The 25,568-nt window shown below is 42.3% G+C and overlaps 1 protein-coding gene across 1 annotated transcript; it reads left to right on the top strand.

Annotated features, from left to right (window-relative positions):
• The first annotated feature begins 1,388 nt into the window (after positions 1 to 1,388).
• On the top strand, positions 1,389 to 25,568 carry taf2 (TAF2 RNA polymerase II, TATA box binding protein (TBP)-associated factor). The gene is made up of 28 exons (XM_034697939.1): positions 1,389 to 1,765; positions 1,915 to 2,050; positions 2,818 to 2,872; positions 3,024 to 3,184; positions 3,301 to 3,419; positions 3,743 to 3,884; positions 4,103 to 4,334; positions 6,179 to 6,363; positions 6,925 to 7,038; positions 10,343 to 10,442; positions 11,769 to 11,854; positions 11,939 to 12,074; positions 12,162 to 12,316; positions 12,647 to 12,761; positions 12,853 to 12,962; positions 15,003 to 15,068; positions 15,148 to 15,274; positions 15,797 to 15,922; positions 18,483 to 18,623; positions 18,834 to 18,944; positions 19,089 to 19,282; positions 20,001 to 20,140; positions 20,249 to 20,318; positions 20,475 to 20,584; positions 23,406 to 23,635; positions 24,142 to 24,306; positions 24,499 to 24,601; positions 24,685 to 25,568. Exons 2-28 carry the CDS (start codon positions 2,001 to 2,003, stop codon positions 24,981 to 24,983), a joined length of 3,642 nt encoding a protein of 1,213 aa, XP_034553830.1. The 5' UTR covers positions 1,389 to 1,765; positions 1,915 to 2,000; the 3' UTR covers positions 24,984 to 25,568.

The following is a 25,568-nucleotide window of genomic DNA, read 5'->3' as shown; positions in this document are numbered from 1 at the left end:
CATGCCCAATGTGTGCTCCGCAAACTCAATCAAGTTTTGTTTTTTTGTGTTGTGAGTTCTTGGAGCATGGCCACCTTGCTGTTGCCTGCGACATAAGTAATACATATTTTAATTGGTCACACTTAACATTTCATTTTTCTACAATTCAATACAATTTATTTATATGTAATTAGTCAATGTACAAGTCCGTACAAGAAGGAGAGGCACCCTACTGCAGGCAAGATGGCGCCGCCACAACATCCACACCGGAAGTCCATACCGGAAGTCCATACCGGAAGTGATTCTTTAACCCCCTCTCTACCCAATGCCGGATGCTTCGAACTGGAAGTTTCTTCTTCGTGTAGCGTATTGATTGCATTAGTCTGTCGCTGCTAAATCAATTAGCAGAAAGCTAATTGTGATAGAGAGAGTGAGTGAGAGAGATCCCGCTGTGTATGAAGAACAGAATAATGTAGAGTGTTAGTGTGTGGGGGGGGGAGGGGATGAGAAGGAAAAGGGGGGGCAGTTCTGTCCTGGGCTGTCCTCTGGACTCCATAGAGGAAGTGGGTGAGAGGAGGATGTTAGCCAAGCTGACATCCATCATGGACAATCCCTCTCACCCCCTGCATGAGACTGTGGGGTCCCTGAGCAGCTCCTTCAGCAGCAGACTGAGACTCCCACCCTGCAGGATGGAGCGCTACCGCAGGTTCTTCATCCCATCTGCAATCAGACTGTTTAACACCAGCACTGCTGTGTCCCGTTAATCATCTGTTCTCATCTTTCATTCTACTACATGGAAGTTACTATGTGACTTGGCACATTCAAAAATAACTACTGTATCCATCTGAATCGCACTGTTCTTCATACTGTGTATGTCTGTTTTTAAATAACCTGGTGCAATTTTATCATGCAATAACTTACCTTATCTATTTATCAGATAGAAGTGTACATAGTGTCTATACATCTGTGATAGTTGCCATATTTTATTTTATTTTATTTTATTTTATTCTATTCTATTCTATTCTATTTTATTTTATTTTATTTTATTTATTTATATTTTACCTTTGTCATTGCTATTATTATTGTTATTATATTTTTTAACTACGTTAGTACATTGTTGTATTCCCCTGTGCCGTGTTGTAAGCTGCTGTAACAAAATAATTTCCCCCAATGGGGGACAAATAAAGTATATCTTATCTTATCCTATCTTATCTAATATAACACAGTTGATGTATATATAATCGGTCAATACAACACAGTTGATCTATATACACAGTTAATTACTACAACGATGTTATGATCATAGATTCACTGAAACATTGCATTTTATTTTGAAATTCATTTTCCGGTACTGTATGCGCAGCCCAGTGGGGGCTCGTGCACTTTCCGCTTGGCAGACACTAGTGTACGCCCACTCGTGACGTTGCTCAACTTTACACGATTCTATTTATTTATTTTACGAATAGTAAAATGTCAAGACTGTGAGCAGGTGTTTCAAATACGTTTGCGATCTTTTTAGTTATATGTATGTGTAAAAAAATAAATAAGTTTAAAAACTCGTTTGTTTTTATTTTTACGCGGGAGGTCAAAGGTTACAAACAAAATGGCCGAACACTGTGGAGTAGTGATCACAATGCTGTGAGCAACCGGACTAAAAGGATATATATTCGGATATTTTACTACACGCCAACCACAGCAATCATTATTTGGACATATTTTCTTTTGTTCACTGCACCGTGATGCTCGCCTTAGTTATATATACTTCCTATGGTTGCATTAAAGGACCGTAAGTTTACCGGAGATACAGCACTCAGCAGAAAGAGTTGCACTGTTGAGTCTGACTCTCGCTAACCGTTACACTGGACGTTTCAGTCACTGCATGTTATTTTAATTAAATCTCGCTTTCTAAATCTTGGTTTATGATGTTTCTCCCAGGCAAACATTGGTAGCTGAGAGAAACACAGCACGGAGAAGTGTTATGGTGCTTTGAAACGTCTGTCAATTCACAAGGAGGAGCGAGGATGAACCGGAAAAAGGATAAGGGCTTTGAGAGCCCGCGCCCCTTTAAATTATAAGTATTTCTGTTTCGTTTTATACTTTATATCATGTAAAGGTTTGCAGTTCTGTTCACTAGTTTAGTTTTCTTCAATGAGCAGGAGTGTGTCCAGATGGGGGCCATGGGTGGTATGGGCCCTCTCCTGAAATCTGATTGGCCATCCCAGATGCCACTCAAAAATCCTGAGCTGTGATTGGTTATCTGTCGATTTAGAGGCGGTACTTGTGTTGAAGATGAGCTATTTGGACTACTTAGCGGCAACAGGCCACTTTCTTTGTATTTAAATGCAAACTTTTTCTTCAAATTGTATAAAAACATTAAAAATTATACATATAATTTACAAATAATATATATTTATTTAATCTGACAGATGCATAGGAAAGGAATCAGTTCATCAAGGATTGGATGGAAGTATTTAAGTATTTTAAATTATGAATTAAGACAAACATCAGAAGATTTCTATGTTGGCATTCTGTCGTTCTACTTTCTAAGATTTAAAAACAGTATTTACAGGAATGTAACACTTAAATATTAATAATCAAAGTAGATTAGTGGAGACAGAAAGGGTTACTACATGCAATAAACTCACACTTTATGCCACCCTCCCATACATAAAAGCCTCGGGTGAGCCATCCCACTCAGAAAGTGTATGGACATGCCCCTAACAACAATAACACTCATTGAGAATACACACATTGATAAAATATCAGCTAAGTTTACATTTTTTTATGCCAACCTAGCTGCATCACATGTTGACATTGTTTGTTTTTGTTTGTTTTTACGACCCACCAGGTGGTGTGCATCAACAACATTAACTTCCAGAGGAAATCTGTCATAGTGAGTACAGCAGTTACAGTTTATCATAATAATATGGTTAAAAAAATTGACCATTTCTTCATTCACAGAGCCGTCTATGCAGCTCACCTTCCATTATCCATCCGTACAATGAAAGTCACTGCATTTCCTTCTTCTCTTTTTCATCCTTCAGGGTTTCGTTGAGCTCACCATTTTTCCCACTGTGGTCAACCTGAACAGGATCAAGCTTAACAGCAAACAGTGTCGCATCTACAGGGTCCGAGTCAATGAACTGGAAGCGCCATTCATTTACAACGACCCCACACTTGAGGTGTGCCACCATGAGTCCAAGCAGTGAGTATTTCACCAGATGTTTTACAACTAACAGCAAATGAGAAGATGTTTTTTGATATTCTGTCAATGGGACAAATTCGCCGTTCTTTGTAAATATTTTCTCTTCCTCTTTGTAGGAGGAACCTCAACTATTTCTCCAGCGCTTACACAGCAGCGGTGAGTGCCGTTGACCCCGATGCAGGACATGGGGAGCTGGTCATCAAAGTTCCCTCTGAGCTCTGGAAACAAGGAGATGGTAAGAGTCTTGAAATTGAAGCATTTAAAGTATAAAATATTATTATTATTGTTATTATATTATTATGATTCTAATTATTTTTGTCATTTTATTATATTATTAATATTATTTTACATATTTTATATTATTATGATTGTTATTGTATTATTATATATCATATTAACATTATATCTTTTTTCTTTACTATTATTTTCTTTTTTTATTCATTACTAGTAACACATTTAATAAGAATAATTGAAATATTGTATACTTTGATGAGCGGCAAATACATAAGTGTGAGATCATGATTGATTAACCTTTGTTTTGTTTTGTTTTGTCCCCAGATTTAAAGGTTTTGAAGGTGTACATCGAGTTTTCCCTGGACCAGCCTAAAGGAGGTCTCCACTTCGTTGTTCCTGACGTAGAGGGCAGCATGGCAGAGAGAGGGGCTCATGTGTTCTCCTTTGGATACCAGAACTCCACCAGGTCCAGAAAATGACACAACATGGCTGCTCTAAAGCAAATACAATCACTAAAGCTACACTTTGCTGGATTTGTAGAGCTGCATAAAACAGGAATATCCAGTACTTTCTAAATTTGGATGCCTGACAGTAACATAAAAGGCTACCTTTAAAAAAAGTGTGCTGTTAAATTGAAGAAGGCAGATCAGTCTCTGTGTGTGCTCATCAGTGTCTCCTCCCCAGATTCTGGTTCCCCTGTGTTGACTCCTACTCTGAGCTCTGTACGTGGAAGCTGGAGTTCACCGTGGATGCATCCATGGTGGCGGTGTCCTGTGGCGATCTGTTGGAGACCATCTACACTCATGACATGAGGAAAAAGACTTTCCACTATGTCCTTCCAATCCCCACCGCAGCCCCCAACATCTCCCTGGCTGTGGGGCCCTTTGAAATCCTTGTGGACCCCTACATGCATGAGGTAGGTTTGTATTCTGACAAAGGGAAGCCAGATAGTTGATGCAGACCTACTTATGTAACTGTCACAAACGCATGTTGTAAAAAGAAAGGTCCCAACTGTTATATTTCCTTGCATAATAATTAAGTGTCCATCCTTGCATTTTCTACTAACGACCACTAGATGTCTCTAAAACAGTGTGTTGGTAATAAAGTTCATGTTTCCATCACTACAAACGACACTCTTCAGAGGATAAAACAGCATCAATAACATAAACAGTAGTCATAAAACAAACTCCACAACATCTATCAAACGAAGCAAAGGTTCAAACCAGCTTTTAAGTTTTAACAGCCACTCAAACACCTGGAGCAGAGCAGTGTAACTTTGATCTGAAAGATTTGTAATTGTAATTTATTTATTATAGGATAGCCCCTTGAGATGTAGCATCTCGTTTTCAAGGGGTCCTAACAAAACACAAAGCAAATTAATACACACAAAACAGTAAATTATTATAATCTCATTGAGATAAAAAATCTCTTTTCCAAGAGAGTCCTGGCCAAGATAGGCAGCAGCACAGTTACAGAGTTACAAATAGACAATAGACAAAAATACAAATAGCAGACACATGCAACAGCTACGCAACAGGTACCTCCAGTAAAACAGCATGGGTGACATTTAAACAAAACATCTACAGACCGACGCTTCAGCCTCCAAGTCGTTTAAGGACCGCTTAAAAGCATTCGAAGATATCATGTCAGACAGTTTTAGATCCTTTTGTAAAGCGTTCCAGGTCGAGGGAGCAGCAAACCTGAAGGCCTTTTTCCCAAGTTCAGTCCTGACCCTCGGAACAGATAGTAATAAGAGATCCTGAGATCGAAGATTATGACTTCCTGAGTTCTTTTGTGCAATATATGCAAGGAGGTAAGAGGGAAGTAGACCTAGGATGCATTTATAAATATGAAGATGCCAATGTTTATTCCTGCGTGACGACAGGGAGGACCATCCTACTCTCGAGTACAGCACACAGTGATGAGTCATCGTTTTAAAATTTGTGATAAACCTCAAAGCTCCATGAAATACAGTATGAAGTATGTGCAAGCTTTGAGCAGAGGCGTGCATATATAAAACATCACCGTAGTCCAGCGCAGACAGAAAAGTAGCAGCAACAAGTTTTTTCTTTGCTTCAAAAGAAAGACAGGATCTAATTCTAAAATAAAAACCCAGCTTTAATTTCAACTTTTTAGCAAGCTGCTGGATGTGAGGGGTAAAGGTTAAAGTGTCATCAATTAAAATTCCAAGGTATCTATAGTGGGAAACAAGTTCAATCTGCATCCCCTCATGGGTGCATACTGATGGCAGGTTTGCAGGCTTAGATTTTTTGTTGGAGAACAGCATAGTTTTTGTCTTATCAGCATTTAAAACAAGTTTTAAATCATAAAAATTCTGTTGAATTGTATTAAAAACAGTTTGTAACTGTGTCAGGGCCTGATCTGGGGTGGGTGCAGAGCAATACATTACAGTGTCATCGGCATTAAAGTGGAAATTTGCATTAAAAACATTATGATGTATCGTGTTGATATAAATAATGAATAAAAGGGGTCCTAAGACTGATCCTTGATCATAAATCACAACAAACACAAATAAACAAACACAGACAGCTCTCCCTCACCCTTACTCACTCCTGGACCCACCCAGCACCCCGCCATTAAATAAAACCTTCACAATAGACAGCATCAATAAAGAAAAAGGCATCAAAAAAGCACATTAACACACGTCAGAAACAGGAACAGCTTGTTTTTAAATGATAAAACAAATTTGATTTAAAGCAGTGGATGAAGATGCACTCACTTTGTCCTTTCTTCCTGCAGGTGACTCATTTCTGTCTGCCACAGCTGCTGCCGCTGCTCAAACACTCCATGTCTTACCTGCATGAGATCTTTGAGTTCTATGAGGAGATCCTGACATGCCGCTACCCTTACGCCTGCTTCAAGACCGTGTATGTGGATGAGGCCTACGTCCAGGTGTCTACCTATGCCTCCATGAGCATTTTCAGGTAAGCATGAGGAGGGACAAATTTCACCAGATCCGTGTCCGGTCCGTCCCTGATCCGCCACAGCACCGGATCTGATTTCTATTCTAGTCAATGTGTTAACTTCCACCGGATCCGCTCCGTCACGTTCCGGCTCCGTCTCTGATCCGTCAGGTCAGAGCCCTCCAGATCAGATACACAACACTTCTATTTTTGCCGGATGCCGGGGCACGACGCATTAATCTCAACAGAGCAAATGGAGCGGGACAGGAAGTCAGGCATCAAAACCAAATGAAAACATCCGGTTATTTTTCAGAACAGAACACTCTGTGTTATCACCAGATCATATTTCACTTTACTACAACAACAAACCGTCATGATGAGCGGAGCCAGGCCTGGAGTCAACAGATCAGAGGTTGATTTTAAGTGTGCAGAAACTCTGGATTGTTACATCTGTGCAAGCATACATTTTGAGTGTGCAGGTTTTCGTGTTTTTTTTATGAGGCTTTGATCTAACTTTCCACCTTACAGATTGTCTCCTCAAAGCATTGATTCACTGTACAACCTCCGTCCTCTCTCTTTCAGCACCAACCTGCTCCACAGCTCCATGATCATAGACCAGACCCCACAGACGCGCCGCTGTCTTGCCCAGGCTTTAGCTCAGCAGTTCTTCGGCTGCTTCATCTCCAGGATGTCGTGGTAAGACGTCACAGAAATACCTTCAAGTCTGAGACGGAGAGAGCAGTCTCACCTACAGTACTTCAAAGCTATTAAGGTTAATGTAGTGAAATGAGGAGGAATCTTACCCGTAACACGTCATATGTACTGCATGAATTAACCAGCATAGTTCACATTGCATCACGTTCTAACGCTTGCTCACGTCGCATGCTGTTAGAATGTGATCCTATCCAAAACACAACCACATCAGATTGAACTTCCAGCATTCTATATGATGATAATAAAACAAAAAACAAAGCTTTTCCATAAAGTCTGCAGACAATTCAACGTTTTAATGACGTCCTGATCGTTGATGCATGAGAACACTGAGCCACAAAGGCCTCAGTGTGGAGTGAACAAAGTGCTTGTTGTCCAGCGTGAAGGGACTCCTTTTAACTTTCTGAAACACGTTATCAATCACGTCTGCTCTAAACAGTGATCGGCCAGGTCTGCAGAGTGTTTGAACGCCTCTGTCGAGCCCTCTTTTTTTCATTCTTCACACCATTACCTCCGTCTCTTTCACGAGTACGCCCGACTGTAAGGCCTTCATGAAGGTGTGTGCTGTTTATCTCTGTCTGTACATTTGAATGTGTTGCTCCTCTGTGCCAGCAGCCCGTCTTTGAATGTGATCATCTGAAACAAGCGCAGATATTTCAGCATGCAGATGTGATCAAGTTGTTTGAACCAGTTTGTCAGCAACGTTCTGGGAGTTTGGATGACTGATTAACCTCAGAGCACAGATTTGAAATGGAAAAGTACTGACAGTATTGTTTGGACTCACATCAAGCACAAACCACTAGAGGCCAGCAATCGTCTCCGCTGCAGCCGGGTCTTTCTGACGAGCGTGGTAACGTTCAGCCCTCAGATGTTTTTGCATAGAGGAGGTGATGAGAGACGCACAGCAGAGCTAAGCTGTTTTGTCAGTACGTGGAGTCAAAGTTGGGCCAGCACTGGTTTAAAAGACGTGATGGATCACTGAGTTACTGCGCCATCTTTGGTTGGAGTGTGTGATTGATTGAGGGACTAATTCAGAGAAGGTTTCTTGTACAGAGAGTTCCCATCAGTGAGACTTGAAAGGAGAGTTCTGGTGTTTTAAACATTGCCCAGATTTGCAGATAACTTTGGATGTAAATGAGTTGAGTTTTGGGATTGCTGCAGCTGGTGTTCCAATAAATAGTGCTTTGTGTTTGTAGAGCTGTTCTCCTGAAATCTCAACATAAGGTCTAAACATGCCTCCAGTTTTCTTACAGTGCAAACAGAGAGAGCAGCGGTGTCATTGGAAGTGATTCTGCACCGGGAGCGTTATTTGAAAGGAGATGTTAATAGTCTCAACTTTTGATGCGGGCTACGTAGCATTGTTAGACAAGATAGCAAATCTCAGCAGAACACCGGCAGCCAAAAGATGATCAGACGTAGCTGCAATTTAGCCCCTGTTAATCCCCAAGAAAGAGACATTTAATCACTCAGTTTTTGGGGCATTTGGTTGCTCAGTTAGGAGAGCACGAAGGCTTCACTCCTCATTGCGTTGGTCATATTATCGATTCCCTGTCCCGAGTGTATGTGGTGCATTTTATCCACTGTCACTCTAAATGTTCTGTCTCTCTCTAGTTATCCGATCAAATGATACATGTCATAGCCAGCAGATTCCTTTCCTTCTTCCTCTTTCTTCTTATATTACTGTAATTTTTCCAGCCAGCCCCCTTGTAATATTTCCCAAAGACGTTGGCATGAGCTGATGAAACAATGCAGCTGGAGGTATTTTGGAAATTTCACTGCGATAGCTTTTATATCAAGTGTCTGATGCAACCTGGAAGAGCGACACGTCACAGGATGAGGAAAAACATCTGGGTGAAAGAAGGAGAATCGTTTTCAAGATGAGAACAGTGAAGTCGTCTGTTTGTTACTATGAATCCAAGAACTGTCATCACAGACAAAGTCTCCAACATCATGTAAACAACGAAGCTTCAGCAGTGCTTTTAATGCCACGTCCAACCTCACAAGACTCATCTTCATCTCCTCGCCTCTGCCCACAACCCTCCTCATATCGGACGCTGTGGGAGACGTGCGAACAAGCAGCGTTTTAAAATTTCACGTGCAGGGTGTCCTGATAATGTCCTAAATATTTCTAGAAGTTTTAAGAATGCAGGGACAAACGAGGCGTACGATTGGGGGATTATTGTAGCCGTTATAGCCTGTTGAACAACTGTTAGCTGAAGAAATCTACAGGAGCAATTCTTGAACCTTCTCAACAATTGGTTTCTTACGTCCCCTGGTTTTGATATACCTGATCTAACCTTGGATGCTTGGTAGAGAGCAGTGCTCCGCTGTCTCATCCTCGGTCCTCTTCCTCCGCTCTCCTCGCTGACCTCTAAACGCACATCAGATGTGCGACCTCGATTCGCTCGTGCTGGTGAGCTGGCTGGTGTTGTGTGAGGAGAGAGCACAGGAAAGTCTTTGATTTTTGGCAGAGCGTGGTGCCGCCTGCTATCAATTAATCAGAGTGGGGGTTAACTGGGGTCTGTAATTGAAAACAGGCAGCGCTCAGTAGCCCATCAGATGTATAGAACTCCTGTTATCCAAATCAGGGAAACTGTACCGACACAGAGAGGTGGGTTTGTTATAAACTGCAGCAAAACAAGACACTGAATCACAGTTTCCCCCTCCATCCACATCTGTTTAATGATTTATTTCTAATGAACGACTGCTGATATGGAGATAAACTGGACCTCCTACTGTGTCTGAGGGTTTTAAACTCAACTCCCCTAAAATCTAAACGCTTAAATATAAGATTAGTCTCATGAGATCATCAAGGAAAGAAAATGTAAGGCAGCAGAGTTCCTCTTTAGATAGAATATGATTCATAAGTGCTGCAAAAAGTGCTTTAAATAGTTAAATGATTCTCGCCATAATGTTGATTATCCTAACGTTACCACATAAACCAGACTGGATCCACTTCAGCTTCAAGCGGTGGAGCCACCAGGGTTGAATTGGCATATTGTGTTCCTCTTTTTACAAGCGAATAAATCCAGGCTGATAGATTTATGAGAGCTACCACGCCAGGGTTCTTCAGGGAAATACACAAAGGGCGTTAAAGCAACATGAGTGTGGCCTTGTAGCCTTAAGAATAAGGTCTTTTTTTTTTCATACAGTGTGAGGAACAGGAGGGAAAACTCAAACTATGAGCTATGAAGAGGCTTAATTAAGCGATTTTTAATTGAAGATATTTTAATTGTGTTTATCATGTAATCTTGAGCTGCAATCACATCACATGTTGTTTCTTCTGCAGGGCGGATGAGTGGGTGCTGAAGGGAATCTCAGGCTATATCTACGGTCTGTACCTGAAGAAGACTTTTGGAGTCAATGAGTACCGGCACTGGATCAAAGAGGTAACAGCTCCAGTTCCATTATTAACTCTGCTTTAAAACGCCACGCTGCATTAATCGCAAAGGCTGCGCTACTCCGAGTATCTCTGTTGTTGCTCTCAAAAAAAAGGGGCTGGTACATTTTGTCTTGTGCAACATGCACAGAAGGAATCTGAGATAAACACAGGGTACTTGTGCTGGTGGAAAGGATGAGCACTCAGTGAAGAAACCCACCACACTACGCCCTTAACTGATAACTTTAGTAATAGTAATGATAGTAATAAAGTTTATTTATAAAGCACGTATCAAAGCAGACGTTACGAAGTGCTTTACATCATAAAAAAACAACAATAATGAAAAAATAAAGACAGGGGGACTTATTGAACTAGCAAGGCAATTAAAACAATAAAACAAATAAAAACAAGGAGTGAATAAAAGAAAAACATTAATAAAAGTAAGTTAAATGGCTGGATAAAACATACAAGAAGGCCTTTCGATAAGAATATGTGTTCGGACCTGACTTGAAAGATTATACTGATGTTGCTTTCCTGAGATCCTCAGGTGGTCATTCCACAGTCGTGGACCCTGAACAGCAAACGCTCGTCACCTTTAGTTTTAAAGTTTGCGACAGGAACGTTAAGGAGGTTCCTGACGATCTGAGGCTGAGTAGTAGCCTCCCGCATGGCTCCTGATGTCCTCCAAACCCTGTGATAGAAAGAACAGATGGGGAGTAAGAGCCAGCACATCACTGGGGTTATCAAGTGGGCTCGTACCTTCACTGATGTTTCGTTTAGTTATGCCCACGACACTTCGGAGAGGCTAAACAGTTAGCTTTAGCGTCTCCGAGCAGCTCCCACCGTCCATCACATCCACAAGTAGAACACACAAATTTAATAACCCAACCCATACAGTACTGCCACATTCAACAGACCCAGGATCCTTACATGCAAGCTCCAGGTAGAGACAACAAAGATATTACCTACTCTACCACCTGGACTCTAGCTTCCCCCACCACCCAAACAACGTGACACTTGTGCAGGGTTTTTACTGCATACAAAACAACCAACCCAGCCGCCGTCAGAGTTTTCATTTTCATCTGCTATTACGACATTTCTAGAAAGTACCAGATATCTATTATACCCCCTTTTATAAAGACAGTTTCATGACTTTACAGAGATGCTCATTCTTGTCTGGTGATGAGATGCTCTTATGTTCTGGTTTGCTTCCATAAAGAGGCATCAGTGTTCATTTGTCTCGGTTCATTTCCAGCTAAAAATCTCCCCACTGGAGCTTTGAAGTGATTTTATTTTTGTTTCTTGAACTTTTATTTATGCTGTCTTTGTTTTGCAGGAGTTGGACAAGATTGTGGACTATGAGCTAAAGATGGGAGGTGTTCTGCTGCACCCGACCTTCGGTGGAGGCAAAGAGAAAGACAAGTAATAAATTTCATCACAGCTAAGAGTCCTATGCATTTAGGACCATAAACGTAAACCATCCTGACTAAACTTATTTCTCTTTAGTCCGACGCCCCACCTTCACTTCTCCATCAAACACCCCCATACTATGTCCTGGGAGTACTACAAGATGTTTCAGTGTAAAGCCCACCTGGTGATGAGGCTGATAGAGAACAGGATCAGCATGGAGTTCATGTTGCAGGTGAGACACATTAAAACTGGTTTAAGTAACTTTGTAATGAAGCTGGATTCATGCTTTACTCCGTGCTGACATCCTTCTCTCTGATAGGTTTTCAACAAGCTGCTGAGCCTGGCCAGCACCGCCTCCTCCCAGAAATACCAGAGCCACATGTGGAGTCAGATGCTTCTGTCCACTCACGCCTTCCTCAAATCCATCTCCAACGTCTCCGGCAAGGACATCGGCCCCCTCATCAAACAATGGGTGTATCCTTTTCTGCTGTGCTGACTCTCAGTTTGTAAACAAAGGCAGTTATAATGTAAATCCAACTCCAGCCAGCTTGTAACGCTGCAGAAGAACCAAGAGTATGATCAACTTTGGACATGTAAAAAAGTCCAAAGTAAAGGGATGTATGATGTCAAGTTAAAGCTAAACTTTTGAACCTACGATTAAAATCGTAGACCCTAAAGGAAGAAGCCCTCGTCTTAGTGAGCGTAACTTGTGACCACCTTTAGATGTGACCTTCTCCCTCCTGTAATTATCACCAACTGTTCCTGATTGTATGCACGTTTTTGCTCTTAACTCTCTGCTCTCAGAGACCAAAGTTCTGTCGTGAAATTCTTTGGCAGTTTTGCCTTCAACAGGAAGAGAAACGTGTTGGAGCTGGAGATCCGACAGGACTACACGTCATCTGGAACACAGAAATACGTGGTGAGCAGCAAGTTCATGAACTCCATCTGTGCTCTTTATTTTAATGCAGAACAGAGGAAAGGTTCAACCAGGTATCTGTTGTTCCCTGCAGGGTCCCATTAAGGTGACGGTGCAGGAGCTGGATGGATCCTTCAACCACACGCTGCAGATCGAGGAGAACAGTCTGAAACACGACATTCCCTGTCACTCCAAGAGCAGACGGTACGTCCATGTTAGCTCTCTCCTTAGTGACCACATGTGAGGAAGATGATTGCTCTCAGCCTCTATGCAAAAGGATCATTTCAAAACAGAGACGCATAAAATGTTCAGACGGCAGCATGCTGGGCCATGAGGTGAGTGTGAAATGTTAGAGGGTGGACAGAAGTGTGTGGTTTAGAAACAATCGCCGCTTGGTGAGTGTTCATATGGATGTGCATTGTAAGACCAGGCACGTCTACGACTGTTAACACAAGGCTTGGTGCACTCTGTGTAAATATGATTCAAATATAGGGCTTGAAATGACAGCTGAATCACGATACAACATGACACGGAACGTCAAGACAAAACACGACTTGACGTGACACGAGTCACAACAAGACATGACACAACACGACAAGACAAGACAAAAGACAACACTACACGATGAGGCACTACAAGACAAGACATGACACAAGACAACAAGACAAGACAAGACACGATACAATACAACATGACGAGACACGACATGATGAGGCAGGACACAACAAGACATGAATCGACACAGTAAGATATGATGAGGCATGACACAACACGACAAGACACTACACAATACAACACGATACAACAAGACATGATGAGGCATGACCAAGCGGCAACCTCCGGCCGTGAGAATTGAAGCCAATGCGGAATGTGTTAAAAACTGAAGTTCATTGAGTGTCCACTTGAGGCTGACGCCGGAAGTACCGGAAACACATACACACCAATTCAAAAAAGACGATCCTTACAGCAGAAATAAACATCTTTATAGCCTGGTACAAAAGACGAGTGTAGTCTGGATAGCTCATTTCTCGATCGGCTCACACTGTACAGGGGTGAATTTTTTCATAATGCAGGAATTTAGAAGATATTAAGATTACGAGTTTTCCATTATGAAAGGCACATCTGACTTGACTGACAGGCGGGAACACTGTAGCTGTTGGCTAGGAGGCTCAAAGTTCGCCTCTTTACGTCACACTCATGGGACAGCAGTTATGTTGAGTTCAACATTTCCAATATGGCTGCCGCCGCTGACTGGCTTCCAAAAAGCGCTTCAGAAACAGATAGGTGTCATGGATACTATGTCCATTATTTATACCGTCTATGTGCATGACAAGACAAGACACTACACGATACGATCCGACACAACACCACATGAGGCATGACATGCACGTAGTATGACGTTCACTGCCTCCAAAATGTAACTATGCTTTGAAGCAACGCAACCCTGTGATTGGTCCGCTGTGCAGCATTGTATTTCCGGAATCGACCGTACATCCGAAGTACATTTCATCTCCTCCCATGTCTTCTCTCTGTTCTTCTTTGTGTTAACTGCTGTATGATCAACAGCAACATTTATCAGCTCCAATTTAACATAAAGCGCTCAGAGTCGCCAGACGTTACTGTACGGACCTGATTCACAGCTTTATAGTTTTGTAGAAGCAATTTAAATAAACTGATAAACGAACCTGAGTAGGAGCTGCCCTCTCCTCTTCTTCCTCATCATCTTTGTGCGGATGCTATTAAACCCCATCAGCGTGAGTGACACATAAGATTCAAACTTTAGCAGCTTATTTGGACCCAAATCCTGCGAACACTAAGTGCAGCACATTCATTGGGGTTTTGGCTCTCACTGATGTGTTTACTGGCACAGTCAGTGATTCTGTTGCCTCCAAACGTACAGTCACAGATAGACCTAAAGAAACAAAGATCCCTTCACAGAGGAGAGTGATTTTTAATAGGCAGAAATCTGATAGTATATTATTTGCAGTGGTTATGTGGTTGATATAATGCTGTATAATAAAAGTCAATACCCTCGAGTATTTCAGTGTAAGCTCCAGTGTTTGAGTTCATGTCAAACTTTAATTTGACTCTGGTGGTCCTGGAGATTTGTTCATCTAGTTAGCATTGATTTAATCTGAAGTTCTGTCTCTTCCTGTCATTAAAGAGTGTCCAAAAACAAACATGGCACTCTTTGTCTCTGAGTTTAATCTCACCACTGATGTCTCTGTTGTTTCTTCACCCCAGAAACAAGAAAAAGAAGATCCCTCTGATGAACGGAGAGGAGGTGGACATGGATTTATCCGCCATGGAGTAAGTCATGAAATAACTATCCTGTGTGTCCCTCATAACCCTCAGATCCAGTTGTAACTCGCTCCTCTCATGCCCACAGTGCCGACTCTCCTCTTCTCTGGATCCGGATCGACCCCGACATGTCCATCCTGAGGAAGGTGGAGTTTGAGCAGGCTGACTTCATGTGGCAGTATCAGCTACGCTATGAAAGGGATGTGGTCGCACAGGTGGGTTAACGGCTCAAAACTGTTCTGTGATTTGATTATTTATAAACCCACATATTCCCTAATCTCACTCTTTGAATGTTGGCCAAGATCAAGGGGAAAACATGTGGTAGCCAACTTCCTCAGTGAAAGTTAGATACTTTAAAACTGATCAATCATCTTTGCTAGACATATTTTGACCTTTAGTGAATGTTCCAAGATAAGCTTGAAAGTTTCAGGTTTTAAAGTGAGACTTGTACTAAGTATGATCATGAATGAATACTATGAAATACATAAAGATCTGCAACTTATGATTATTTAAATTGTCAACACATTTGCTGATTACTTTAATGATTCAAACATTCATCACTCAGTCAAAGATCATGAAAAATGCTCATCAAACTTCACCGCATCATGAAATCTGTATTTTCTGTAACCAGCATTACAAAATCTAGAAACTCATCTTCAAATAAACAGACCCTTCTACTTCATAAGTTGAAATCAGTGAAAGCTTTCATCTTTAAACAAATGTTGTTTCTCTGCCAGGAGGAGGCAATCTCTGCTCTGGAAAAGTTCCCGACTCCGGCCTCCAGACTGGCTCTGACAGACATCCTGGAGCAGGAACAGTGTTTCTACAAAGTCCGCATGCAGGCCTGCTTCTGTTTGGCCAAGGTACGAGTCTGTCTGTGTAGAACTTAACGTTGAATCTGACTTCACAAAGCCTCTGGTGGTAGCCCTACCTGGCATAGACTGGAGGTGTGGCTCTGGAGGTGGGACCCCCTTCATTAGGGGCTGCTCCTCAACTGTCTTGTGTTGAAGATGTCTTCTCTGTTGCAGGCCCAGCTCCATTAGTTCATGCAAGATGGTCAAAGGTCATCATTCAGGAAATGTTTTGCATAACAAAGAGCATATACGGAATCGGTCATACAGAGGTTGAAGTTTGATAACTGATGAGGCCAATTTCAGCATATTAGTACTCACCACTTTTGTTGTTTTCGAGGCAGACGCTGTATAGATACAAGACCAAAGCAACCACACAAGTATCTGCTATCTGCTCAGGTGATAGTAGGATGTAAAGTCAGTGTGAAGATGCAACAACCCCAGCCTGATCAAACTGGTACTGTGTTTTCAAAGTCATACTCAAACGATGATAAAGAAGGCGGATTAAAAGTCTCTGAGTTATCACTCACAACACTTGTTTATAAATGTCACATGACACTTTAGATGTAAAGAGCCCCCAAGGTGACATGGAAAGAAAAAGATAGGGTTCTCAGGCTCACAAGAGAGTTTCCCTCACACATGAGAAAGTTTCTGATGAGCACACAGTCTGTTTAAGTCTGTTCTGTTCTGAGGCAATAAAGCTGTGATGATGTGCAAGCAAAGCCATAATGTCCTGATAATGAAGCTTAAGGTTGAAATAAAGCTCAACTAACTCCCGTACTGTCATTTTTAGATCGAAACAGGAAGACAGCGATGCACTGGTTGATCTCCGGTGCACCTTCTTGTCTGGTATCTTGTGCGCACGGGAAACCTCCTCATGAGCATGCACTAGTATCTCAGTATCACAATGAATGTTCTTGTAAGCATGGTTCAGTTTCTGGTGCGCATGGAAACATATCTAATTATTATTTATCTCTGCCCATGTCACTTTAGGGGCTCCGTATAAATGAGACTAAATTCCTCCCAGGATGATCTCTGTTTGGTACATCCTAAAACTGTGGTTTTAAACACCCAGGGCCTGATGGTGTTGTTTTTTCTCCTGGGTGTCAGAGGTCACCTGGATGTGGTTCAGGTGGTTCAGGTGGTTCAGGTGGTTCAGGTGGTTCAGGTGGTTCAGGTGGTTCAGGTGGTTCAGGCGGTCTGTGGTGGGGTGCACTTTGTTTGAAACAAGTTAGTTGAATCCGCACACCTTTGATTTGCTCTGGAAATGATGAACTTGAGATGCAGTCCTGATTGAAGCATGCAGCACATGACAGCAGAATCAAAGGCTTGAGTAGATGTGATGTAAATGATTAGTAGATGAAAGGAAAAACGGAGAGAGGGGGAAGGAGGGAAAGAGAGTGAGTATGTGGAGCAGGAGGTCTGGATCAATTATGTATGGAGAGAGAAACTAAAGACTGAAACAAATTTGTCTCCTATCAGTTACACCCCTCTTTGTTGTTTTTTTTGTTTAAGTGAGTCAATTTCAAATTTTTTAGCTCGAGTCCAATGTTTCACTTCCGTGCCAGCGAGGCCACCCAACCGTTTAACCCCTCCTGCGCTGAATAATCCCATTCTGTGGCTGCAGGAAATTCTCTATTCTCTGGATTTGGTCTCTTCCAGCTTTAACCCCACTGGATTTCCGCCATCCGGGTTCCACCTGAACCAATATTTTCCCAACATGATAAACAGAGTGGAGGTTGAGATGGCAGTACTTCACTGCTTTCATTAAAGTGCTATGTTTGGCCGTGGAACCCCCAACAGACTCCATCGTAATGGCTTTTGGCTTCAACTTCACACACATACATATTGTCACACACACGCACAAACGCACACTCCAGTATGCGCATAAACACACACAGAGTTACAAGCCCACCGTGACCACAGGGTGAATTATGACCCTCAGATTGACTTGGCTGCGTCCTGATTGGTCGGGTCGGCGTTTTCTCGCTTGTTTTTGGTAGAAAATGTGGGAAGAAAAAAGAAACAGCCCGAAGCCCAACGTGTGAAAAAACTGACGAATACATTCCCGTGTCTAAAAACTGACACACAAAGCATACAGATGTGTTCTTGGGTGTGTGTGCAGAGCGATTGCGGTGTCTATGTCTCCCTTTATTTACCTTACCAAATGACAACATCCTGTGTCAGTGACCCTTGGCCCTATATTACACATTAACATAAATTCCCCAATATCCTGTTAGAGCGCAGAGACCGCTGGAGCCTCGGGTCTTCATACCTGTGGAAACCTTGTGTGCTTCTCGTGTGTACGTTTGGGTTTCACTTTGTAGTTCTGTTCTCACCACAAAAATTCTAATGAACAGAAAGGTCATTGTTATACAACCGTCATTTATGTGCCGTGCAGCTCACACCTCTGTGTACATTTCACATTCCACACGCTTCACACAAATGTTGAATATTTGATTCAGCCGTTATTTAACCGTGATGACAGCAGATGGAACACAGCTGACAGACGCTGACCTTCAAATGTTGGGACGTGAGCTTGGAGGATAACGATGTGCTTCTTTCTTTGCAGATAGCCAATTCCATGGTGAGCACGTGGCAGGGCCCGCCTGCCATGAAGTCTCTGTTCACACGAATGTTCTGCTGCAAGAGCTGCCCCAACATTGTCAAGACCAACAACTTCATCAACTTCCAGAGTTACTTCCTGCAGAGGGTGAAGAAGCTGAAACACACTCCCACACACACTCCAGGGCTGCCCAGTGCAACATATACATCGCATACACATGTGTTGCAAAGATTTAACACACTGGGATCAGTTTCAGTGTCCCACCTGAGAGAGAGCTCCTCTAAAAATAAAGCTATCATTGTGTTTCTCATGTTAACATAATCTCATAGTTTCTGTTTCTCTTTCTCTCCCCGTCAGACGATGCCGGTAGCGATGGCTTTACTCAGAGATGTCCAGAACCTCTGTCCCAAAGACGTTCTCAACTTCATTCTTGACCTCATCAAATACAACGATAACAGAAAAAACAAAGTAAACACTCACGTTCACACACACTCTTTAGAGTCAGTGATAAAGATGAATCATAAACCTTGGCCAACACTCAAAATTGTATGTATCATTGACCTCATCTTGATCAGCATCCTCCCTTTCCTTCCTCTCCCGACTCGTCTTCAGTTTTCAGATAACTACTACCGTGCAGATCTGATCGAGGCGCTCACCAACTCTCTGACGCCGGCCATCAGCATTAACAACGAGGTGCGGACGGTGGATAACCTGAACGGCGACGTGCGTTTCATCCTGGAGGAGATCACAAGATTCCTCAACATGGAGAAACTGCTGCCGAGCTTCAGGAACACCATCACTGTCAGGTCAGGAGCGCATGATGTTCATTCATGCTTTGTTTTCCTCAGTCTTTTAAACTCACACAACAATATGTTTTATTTATCATGCAAGGCGCCATCAAGGCCTTTTTCACATACTGCTCTTATCTCCAAACACCAATAACGAATCAATCTTTCTTTCTTTTTATGATCTCCAATTAAATTATTTTTTCATCTTTTTGTAACATTGATCAGCTTAAAACAGAATAACAGTGCATAAGCTTCAATAAACAAAAAGAAAATAAAGAAAGAAAAATGAATAAATGCACGAACAAAAAGAAAAGAAAAGAAAGAAAGAGAAATAAAATAAAAAGGAAGAAAGAAAAATGAATAGATAAACAAAAAGAAAGAAAGAAACATGAATAGATAAATTAATAAATAAATAAAGAAAAAAAAAGCAAGAAAGAAAATAAATAAACAAATAAAAAGAAAAGAAAGAAAAATGAATGAACAAATAATAAAGAGAAAAAATGAATGAACGAATAAACACCAAGAAAAGAAAGAAAGAATAATGAATTAACAAATGAAAAAGTGTCAAATAAAACATTACCAACTCACCTATCTATGTAATCACAACAAAAAAGATAAAAGAAAAAAAAAAGCAGAGTAAGTGAAAACTGTGTTAGTATTTTGACACGTGACAGACGTATAATTCTCTGATCCGTCTTCCGTGTCTCATCTTCATCCTCCTGTTTTCTCTCTTCAGCTGTCTGAAGGCGATTCGTCAGCTGCAGAAGAACGGCCACATCCCCAGCGACGCCTCACTCTTCAAGTCATACGCAGAGTATGGACACTTTGTGGACGTTCGCGTCGCTGCACTGGAGGCTCTGATTGATTATACTCGAGGTTGGAGTTTTATCATAAGTGTGCTAGTTGTTATATTTGCTGTATTAACACATCTGGAGGATGTTTGAAACAATGAGACATCCTTTAATTTCTTTGTTCGCTCTGCAGTGGAAAGAAGTTCAGTGGAGCTGCAGTGGCTACTCAACATGGTCGAGAATGACACAACTCATTATGTCAGGTAGGCACACACAAGGAAGGAGGTTTACACTTCACTATAGCATGCACAGATATCTCACTATCTCCTCATGTCTGGAAACAACAAATTGAAACCGTGCAGAGAAGAAGGCCAGCACTGACTTTCCTCTTGATGGTTGTTTATTTGTGATTTTCTCAGACACAAGATCCTGGGCATGCTCGCAAAGAATCCACCTTTCACCAAGTCAACAGACTCGGCTCTGTGCAACGAAGCTCTGGTCGACCAGCTCTGGAAGCTCATGAACTCAGGTTAGAGGCACACACACACACAAAGCAGAGAGGTGGGCAACACTATCAGAGTTTCAGATCAGTGTTTAACACCGCTGTTAAAAAGTGGCGCTGTAGTGGACTAGATCTCACCGTTGCTAAAGTTATCGAGGAACGGTTTCAGCTCTAATCTCCTTAGTGTGAGTTGACTTGAAACGCTAAGATCTCTGTCAGCTGCTCTGATAGACAAGAACCAAAGCTTGGTATTGAACAGAGAGTTGATCCAGGTGCCACAGTTATTCCAGCAGGTTCGGGTGTTTCAGACAGATTTTCTCCCTTTTCATTTCCTGATTTAATCCGATCGTGCCGCTCAGTCACGAGCTGAAAACTTTAGGTCGACTCTTTGCTGCCGTGCCTGCACCACATACGTCCGTGCGTGCTCCTGCCTCCTATTGTGTCCTCGGGTTTCATTATTCCTCTCTCTTCCTGGGGGTCCAGTGTGTCTCTCAGGCAGGCAATAACGCTTCAGGCTGCCAATCCAAATACTCGCCACCTCAAAACCCAAATAAGAGTATATGTTAACAATTGCATATTTCTCCGGACAATCAGCTCTTTCTGCAGCGTGTTATTCATTTATTGACTTACAAGGTTGGGACTCTGAGAGGAAAATTATTACTAATCATTATTTGCAGTGAACTTCAATTTGAAAGGCCAGTGTGTGTGTGTGTGTGTGTGTGTGTGTCTGTGTCTGTGTCTGTGTGTGTGTGTGTCTGTGTGTGTGTGTCTGTGTGTGTGTGTCTGTGAGTGAGTGGCTGCTGGACAGCGAGTCTGTTGCCAGTTTAAACACACACTGACCAAAGTGTGCTAACCTTAAATGCTATGTTTGAAATTGTGTTGGTTGTTTTATGTTTTATGTTAAACACACACACACACACACACACACACACACACACACACACACACACACACACAAACACACACATACACACACATGATGTTTCACCAGCCGAAGGTCAGAGCTGCAGGAACATAAACTCGGAGAGCTGTTAGACTCATCTATTTCTACTGTACTCTGAAAGCCACAGAGAACCCCCCCACACACTGTGGGGCGCCGAGCTCAGCATTATTAGGGATTTAATTCTGTCCAGCTCTTAAACATGACCAGCAGGGGAGTCACAAGGCCGGGTACCAGAAGAAAGGAGGGAATATTTCTTTATATTTCTTTATAAAGTTGATATAGTTTTATTAACCCTAGATGAATATGCAAAAATTCAGGGGAAAAGAACAACAAAAGAAAAACCCTTTGATAAGTTTTGAGAGAGAAAGCTTCTTTGTAAATATTCTTCCGTTTACACTAGGGATGTCAACAATTAATCAACTATCAATTTAATTGATTGTTAAGAACTTACTCAAACACATTTTTTTTGTTTTGATTTTCTATCACGTGGAACAAATATTACGTTGTCTCATATTTCGTTCAGTTATCGGGGAGGTGTTTTTAAGTCATCATGATGGTTTAGATATGTTTCTGTTCAGTTCTCTTGTTGAAGTCTGAGCCTTCACTTTTATGACTGTATGTCGGCGGACATTATGAGCCTGCTCCACATGTTGATATTCAGTGTGTTTAACATTTTGAACACCTCATTATAATCCATAGCTATTCAAAGCTGTCAGTTATATACATTGTGTTGTGAAGGAAAATTTGATTCAGGGGAAAAAACGCATTTGGCATTATTTTTGGAAAACTTGTTATTTTTTTCATGATTAATCGATAATTGATCGTTAACATTTCCAAAGCTCGATCACGGAAAATACTTTAAATTTACATCCCTAGTTTACACTGTCTCAGTTTTGCATCTGTTGCCTCTGTTTCCTCTTACATCTGCAGAACGAATCGCCCCACAATCCCGCCTCCGTGTCATTTACATTGCGGACTAAACACAACAGTCGTGTCCTGATAAGGTCATTTCATAAGGAGCGAGTGTTTCCACTTTTTCCACAAACGTTTGACTCAATGCACAAGTGCACAACAAGAATCCTCTTACTGTTGTCCCGTGTTTCGCTCTGATATTCTTTCTTACTCTACCGTCTAAATCAGGGGTGTCAAACATGCGGCCCGCGGGCCAAAACCGGCCCGCCAGAGGTTCCAATCCGGCCCGCGGAATGACTTTGCAAAGTGAAAAAACTACAGAGAAGACATTAACTGCCATTTTTCAATAAAAGTAACTACTATTTCAAATTTGTCCTCTGGGGTTTGCATAAAATCATTGTGCTGCGGGGGGTCCATAATAGTCATCTCTACCTTCTTCATTATTATAATCTCTCTGTTCTTTTGCAGTAAACATTACACTCTGTGTCAGGTGAATGGGTAACCTGTGTGTTTGGTGTGTTCGCAGCAGGTTTCAGGGCTTTAAGAGTAAAATATTTGGCCCCACTATGAGACTCATCATGGCAATAAATACAACAGCTGTTTTTGTAGAAAGATAGTTCATTAAATGTGAACATTTTCAGAATTTACGTCTACTTTTTTGCACTAAAACAAAGGGAAACATCAAGAGTTGTTGTTACTTATAGGTCATTATGTTATGATTTTACTGGTCCGGCCCACTTCAGATCAACTTGGGCTGTATGTGGCCCCTGAACTGAAATTAGTTTGACGCCCCTGGTCTAAATAATGCAATCAGCTTTAAATTCATGAAACGCTAATAATGTTCTGTTTTCATGAATCGTAATTCTGAGGGAAAGTCACGTCTGGAATACTCTCAAAACAGTAGTTCCCACCTTGACTCTGTTTGTGGTGCTGTCTTCAAATAGTCATGGGTGATAATGAGATTCATTAGGAAGCCCTCCCTCCCTTCCCCAGGTACCTCCCATGACTGGCGGCTGCGCTGCGACGCTGTGAACCTCTACTACACTCTGTTCGGCCTGACTCGGCCATCCTGCCTGCCCCTGCCTGAACTTGGTCTGGTGCTCAACCTGAAGGAAAAGAAAGCTGTACTGAACCCCACCATTAAGCCCGAGCTGGGGGTCAGCACCGTCATAGACACCCCTGCAAGTATCGGTATCCATGGCGTGGGCATGAGCTACATAGCTGTAAGTGACCTTGTGCTGATGATGCACTTTATGATCTGCAGGTTGTTTTCTGCCGGGTGGAGTTAGTAAGTTACCCAAATGAGCACTCTCACGTCATGCAACAACAGCTCAGGTTTCCTGGGTTTCTGTGCTCTTGATGATGTAACCGGCAAGCTCCTCGGTGGTCTTTATTCCCCTCTGATTGAATTTGTTTGATTTAGTTACAGAAAAGATTTCAGATGGCACACAAATAGAAACGACATCATCAGATCTGTGTTATCTTGGGTTGGATCTGTGTAATTGTGGGTAACATGGCACTGCCAGCGGTGCTTGGCTGCACCTCGTTCCCATTGCATCACCGTCCGACCCAGAATGACTGGGGAGAGCACAACTCTCTCCATGACAACTGATCATCGTATCCCAGCCAGTGCAAAGAACCCGGACAAGACACCGAAACAAGACCGTAGTTCATCATTTCACAGATTCTGCTTAAATTATCAAGCTCAGTATCTTTGTTTGTCTGCCAGGTGGAGGAAGAGCCAGATCCCGTATCATTGGGAGTTTGTGGGGTGGGCCAACCGCCTCAGGGTTTGAAGAGGAAGGCTGAGACCCCTCTGGGCTCCCCTCCAGAGCCGGGACAGATCCTGCAGCAGCAAGATGACGACGTACGAGGAGGGCGCTTCAAGATCAGGGTAACAGACTCTTCTTTTTTCTTCTATTGAGGGATGATGGTGAATTGAGTGAGTGTTGAAGTCTTCCCCATCAGACGAGGGGTTGGTTGGCACAGGTCGGGAGTACTCATGATGGTAGACGATGCAACAGAGACCTGCTCCTGTCCGGTCTTTGGCTCTCTGATTGATTTGTGTTGATCTGGTTTCTTGTAGTTCAACACGATGGAAGAGGAAGACATCGACATGGAGACTGTTCATGACAGTCAGGCCTTCATTCACCATCACCTGAATCTCTTAGAGAGACCATCGACTCCTGGTGAGCACACACAGCTGTTCACTCACACACTCATACACCTAAAGCTGGTGACACACACACCTTTACCTTCTGTCTTTTCTCAGGGAAAGAACCGCCGTCAGTGGAGCAGTCCATGCTCTCCATGCCCGCCACACCAGTGCCCTCCTTCTCAAAAGACACCACCTCCTCCTCCTCCAAGCACGCCGGTGAACACGGCCACCATCATCACCACCACCACCACGAGCACAAGAAGAAGAAGAAGAAGCACAAGCACAAACACAAGCACAAGCACAAACACGAGAGCAAGGATAAGGAGAAGGACCGAGACCGGGACAACTCTCACGCCTACAGCAACAGCCCGGCTAGCGGCAGGTCGCTGCGCTCGCCATCTCTGTCGGATTGATGCGGTGCTCTCGTTGGTTCAGCAGCAGAGACAACAACTTACAAGGTCATCCCTTTATTACTTAGTAGTATCATCATGACAGACTCAGATCATCAGCATCATTGAAGCAGTTTTTTTTATGAAACATGGAAGTCTGAGCTTGAAACATTTCCTCTAATGTCACACTCAGGACAGGAAGCTCAAACACACCATGAACCATGTAAAAATTCAGTCATTATTTTATAAATCACCTGGCAATGTTTACAAAATACAGACTCTTAAGCAGGGCTTTACTCATAAAGCTCTACCATCTGGATGTGAACAAGCACAGGTGACAGATGTCATCTCGTAGCGTGGCATGGTTTGTCAGTATGTTGATCCATTAAATGGAGATAAAGTTATATATAGTCTGTTTCTGGTTAAACTGACATATAACCACTCCGCCAGAGCAATGAGGAACCAGCTAACCTGCAAGGAGGACTGAAGGCTGGTGGTGCTAGTTCTGTTAATGGTAGCCACACTTTGCTAACCGATTCACCATTATTTACCCCCAAACTCTGTGATCTTTTGTTTAGCCATGTTAAATAAATCGTGTTCATTTTTAAA

This window comes from Notolabrus celidotus, chromosome 12 (assembly GCF_009762535.1).
Source record: "Notolabrus celidotus isolate fNotCel1 chromosome 12, fNotCel1.pri, whole genome shotgun sequence".
Lineage (NCBI taxonomy): Eukaryota > Metazoa > Chordata > Actinopteri > Labriformes > Labridae > Notolabrus > Notolabrus celidotus.
Note: the sequence above shows the minus strand (reverse complement) of the source record. Positions and strands in the feature narration are given on the sequence as shown.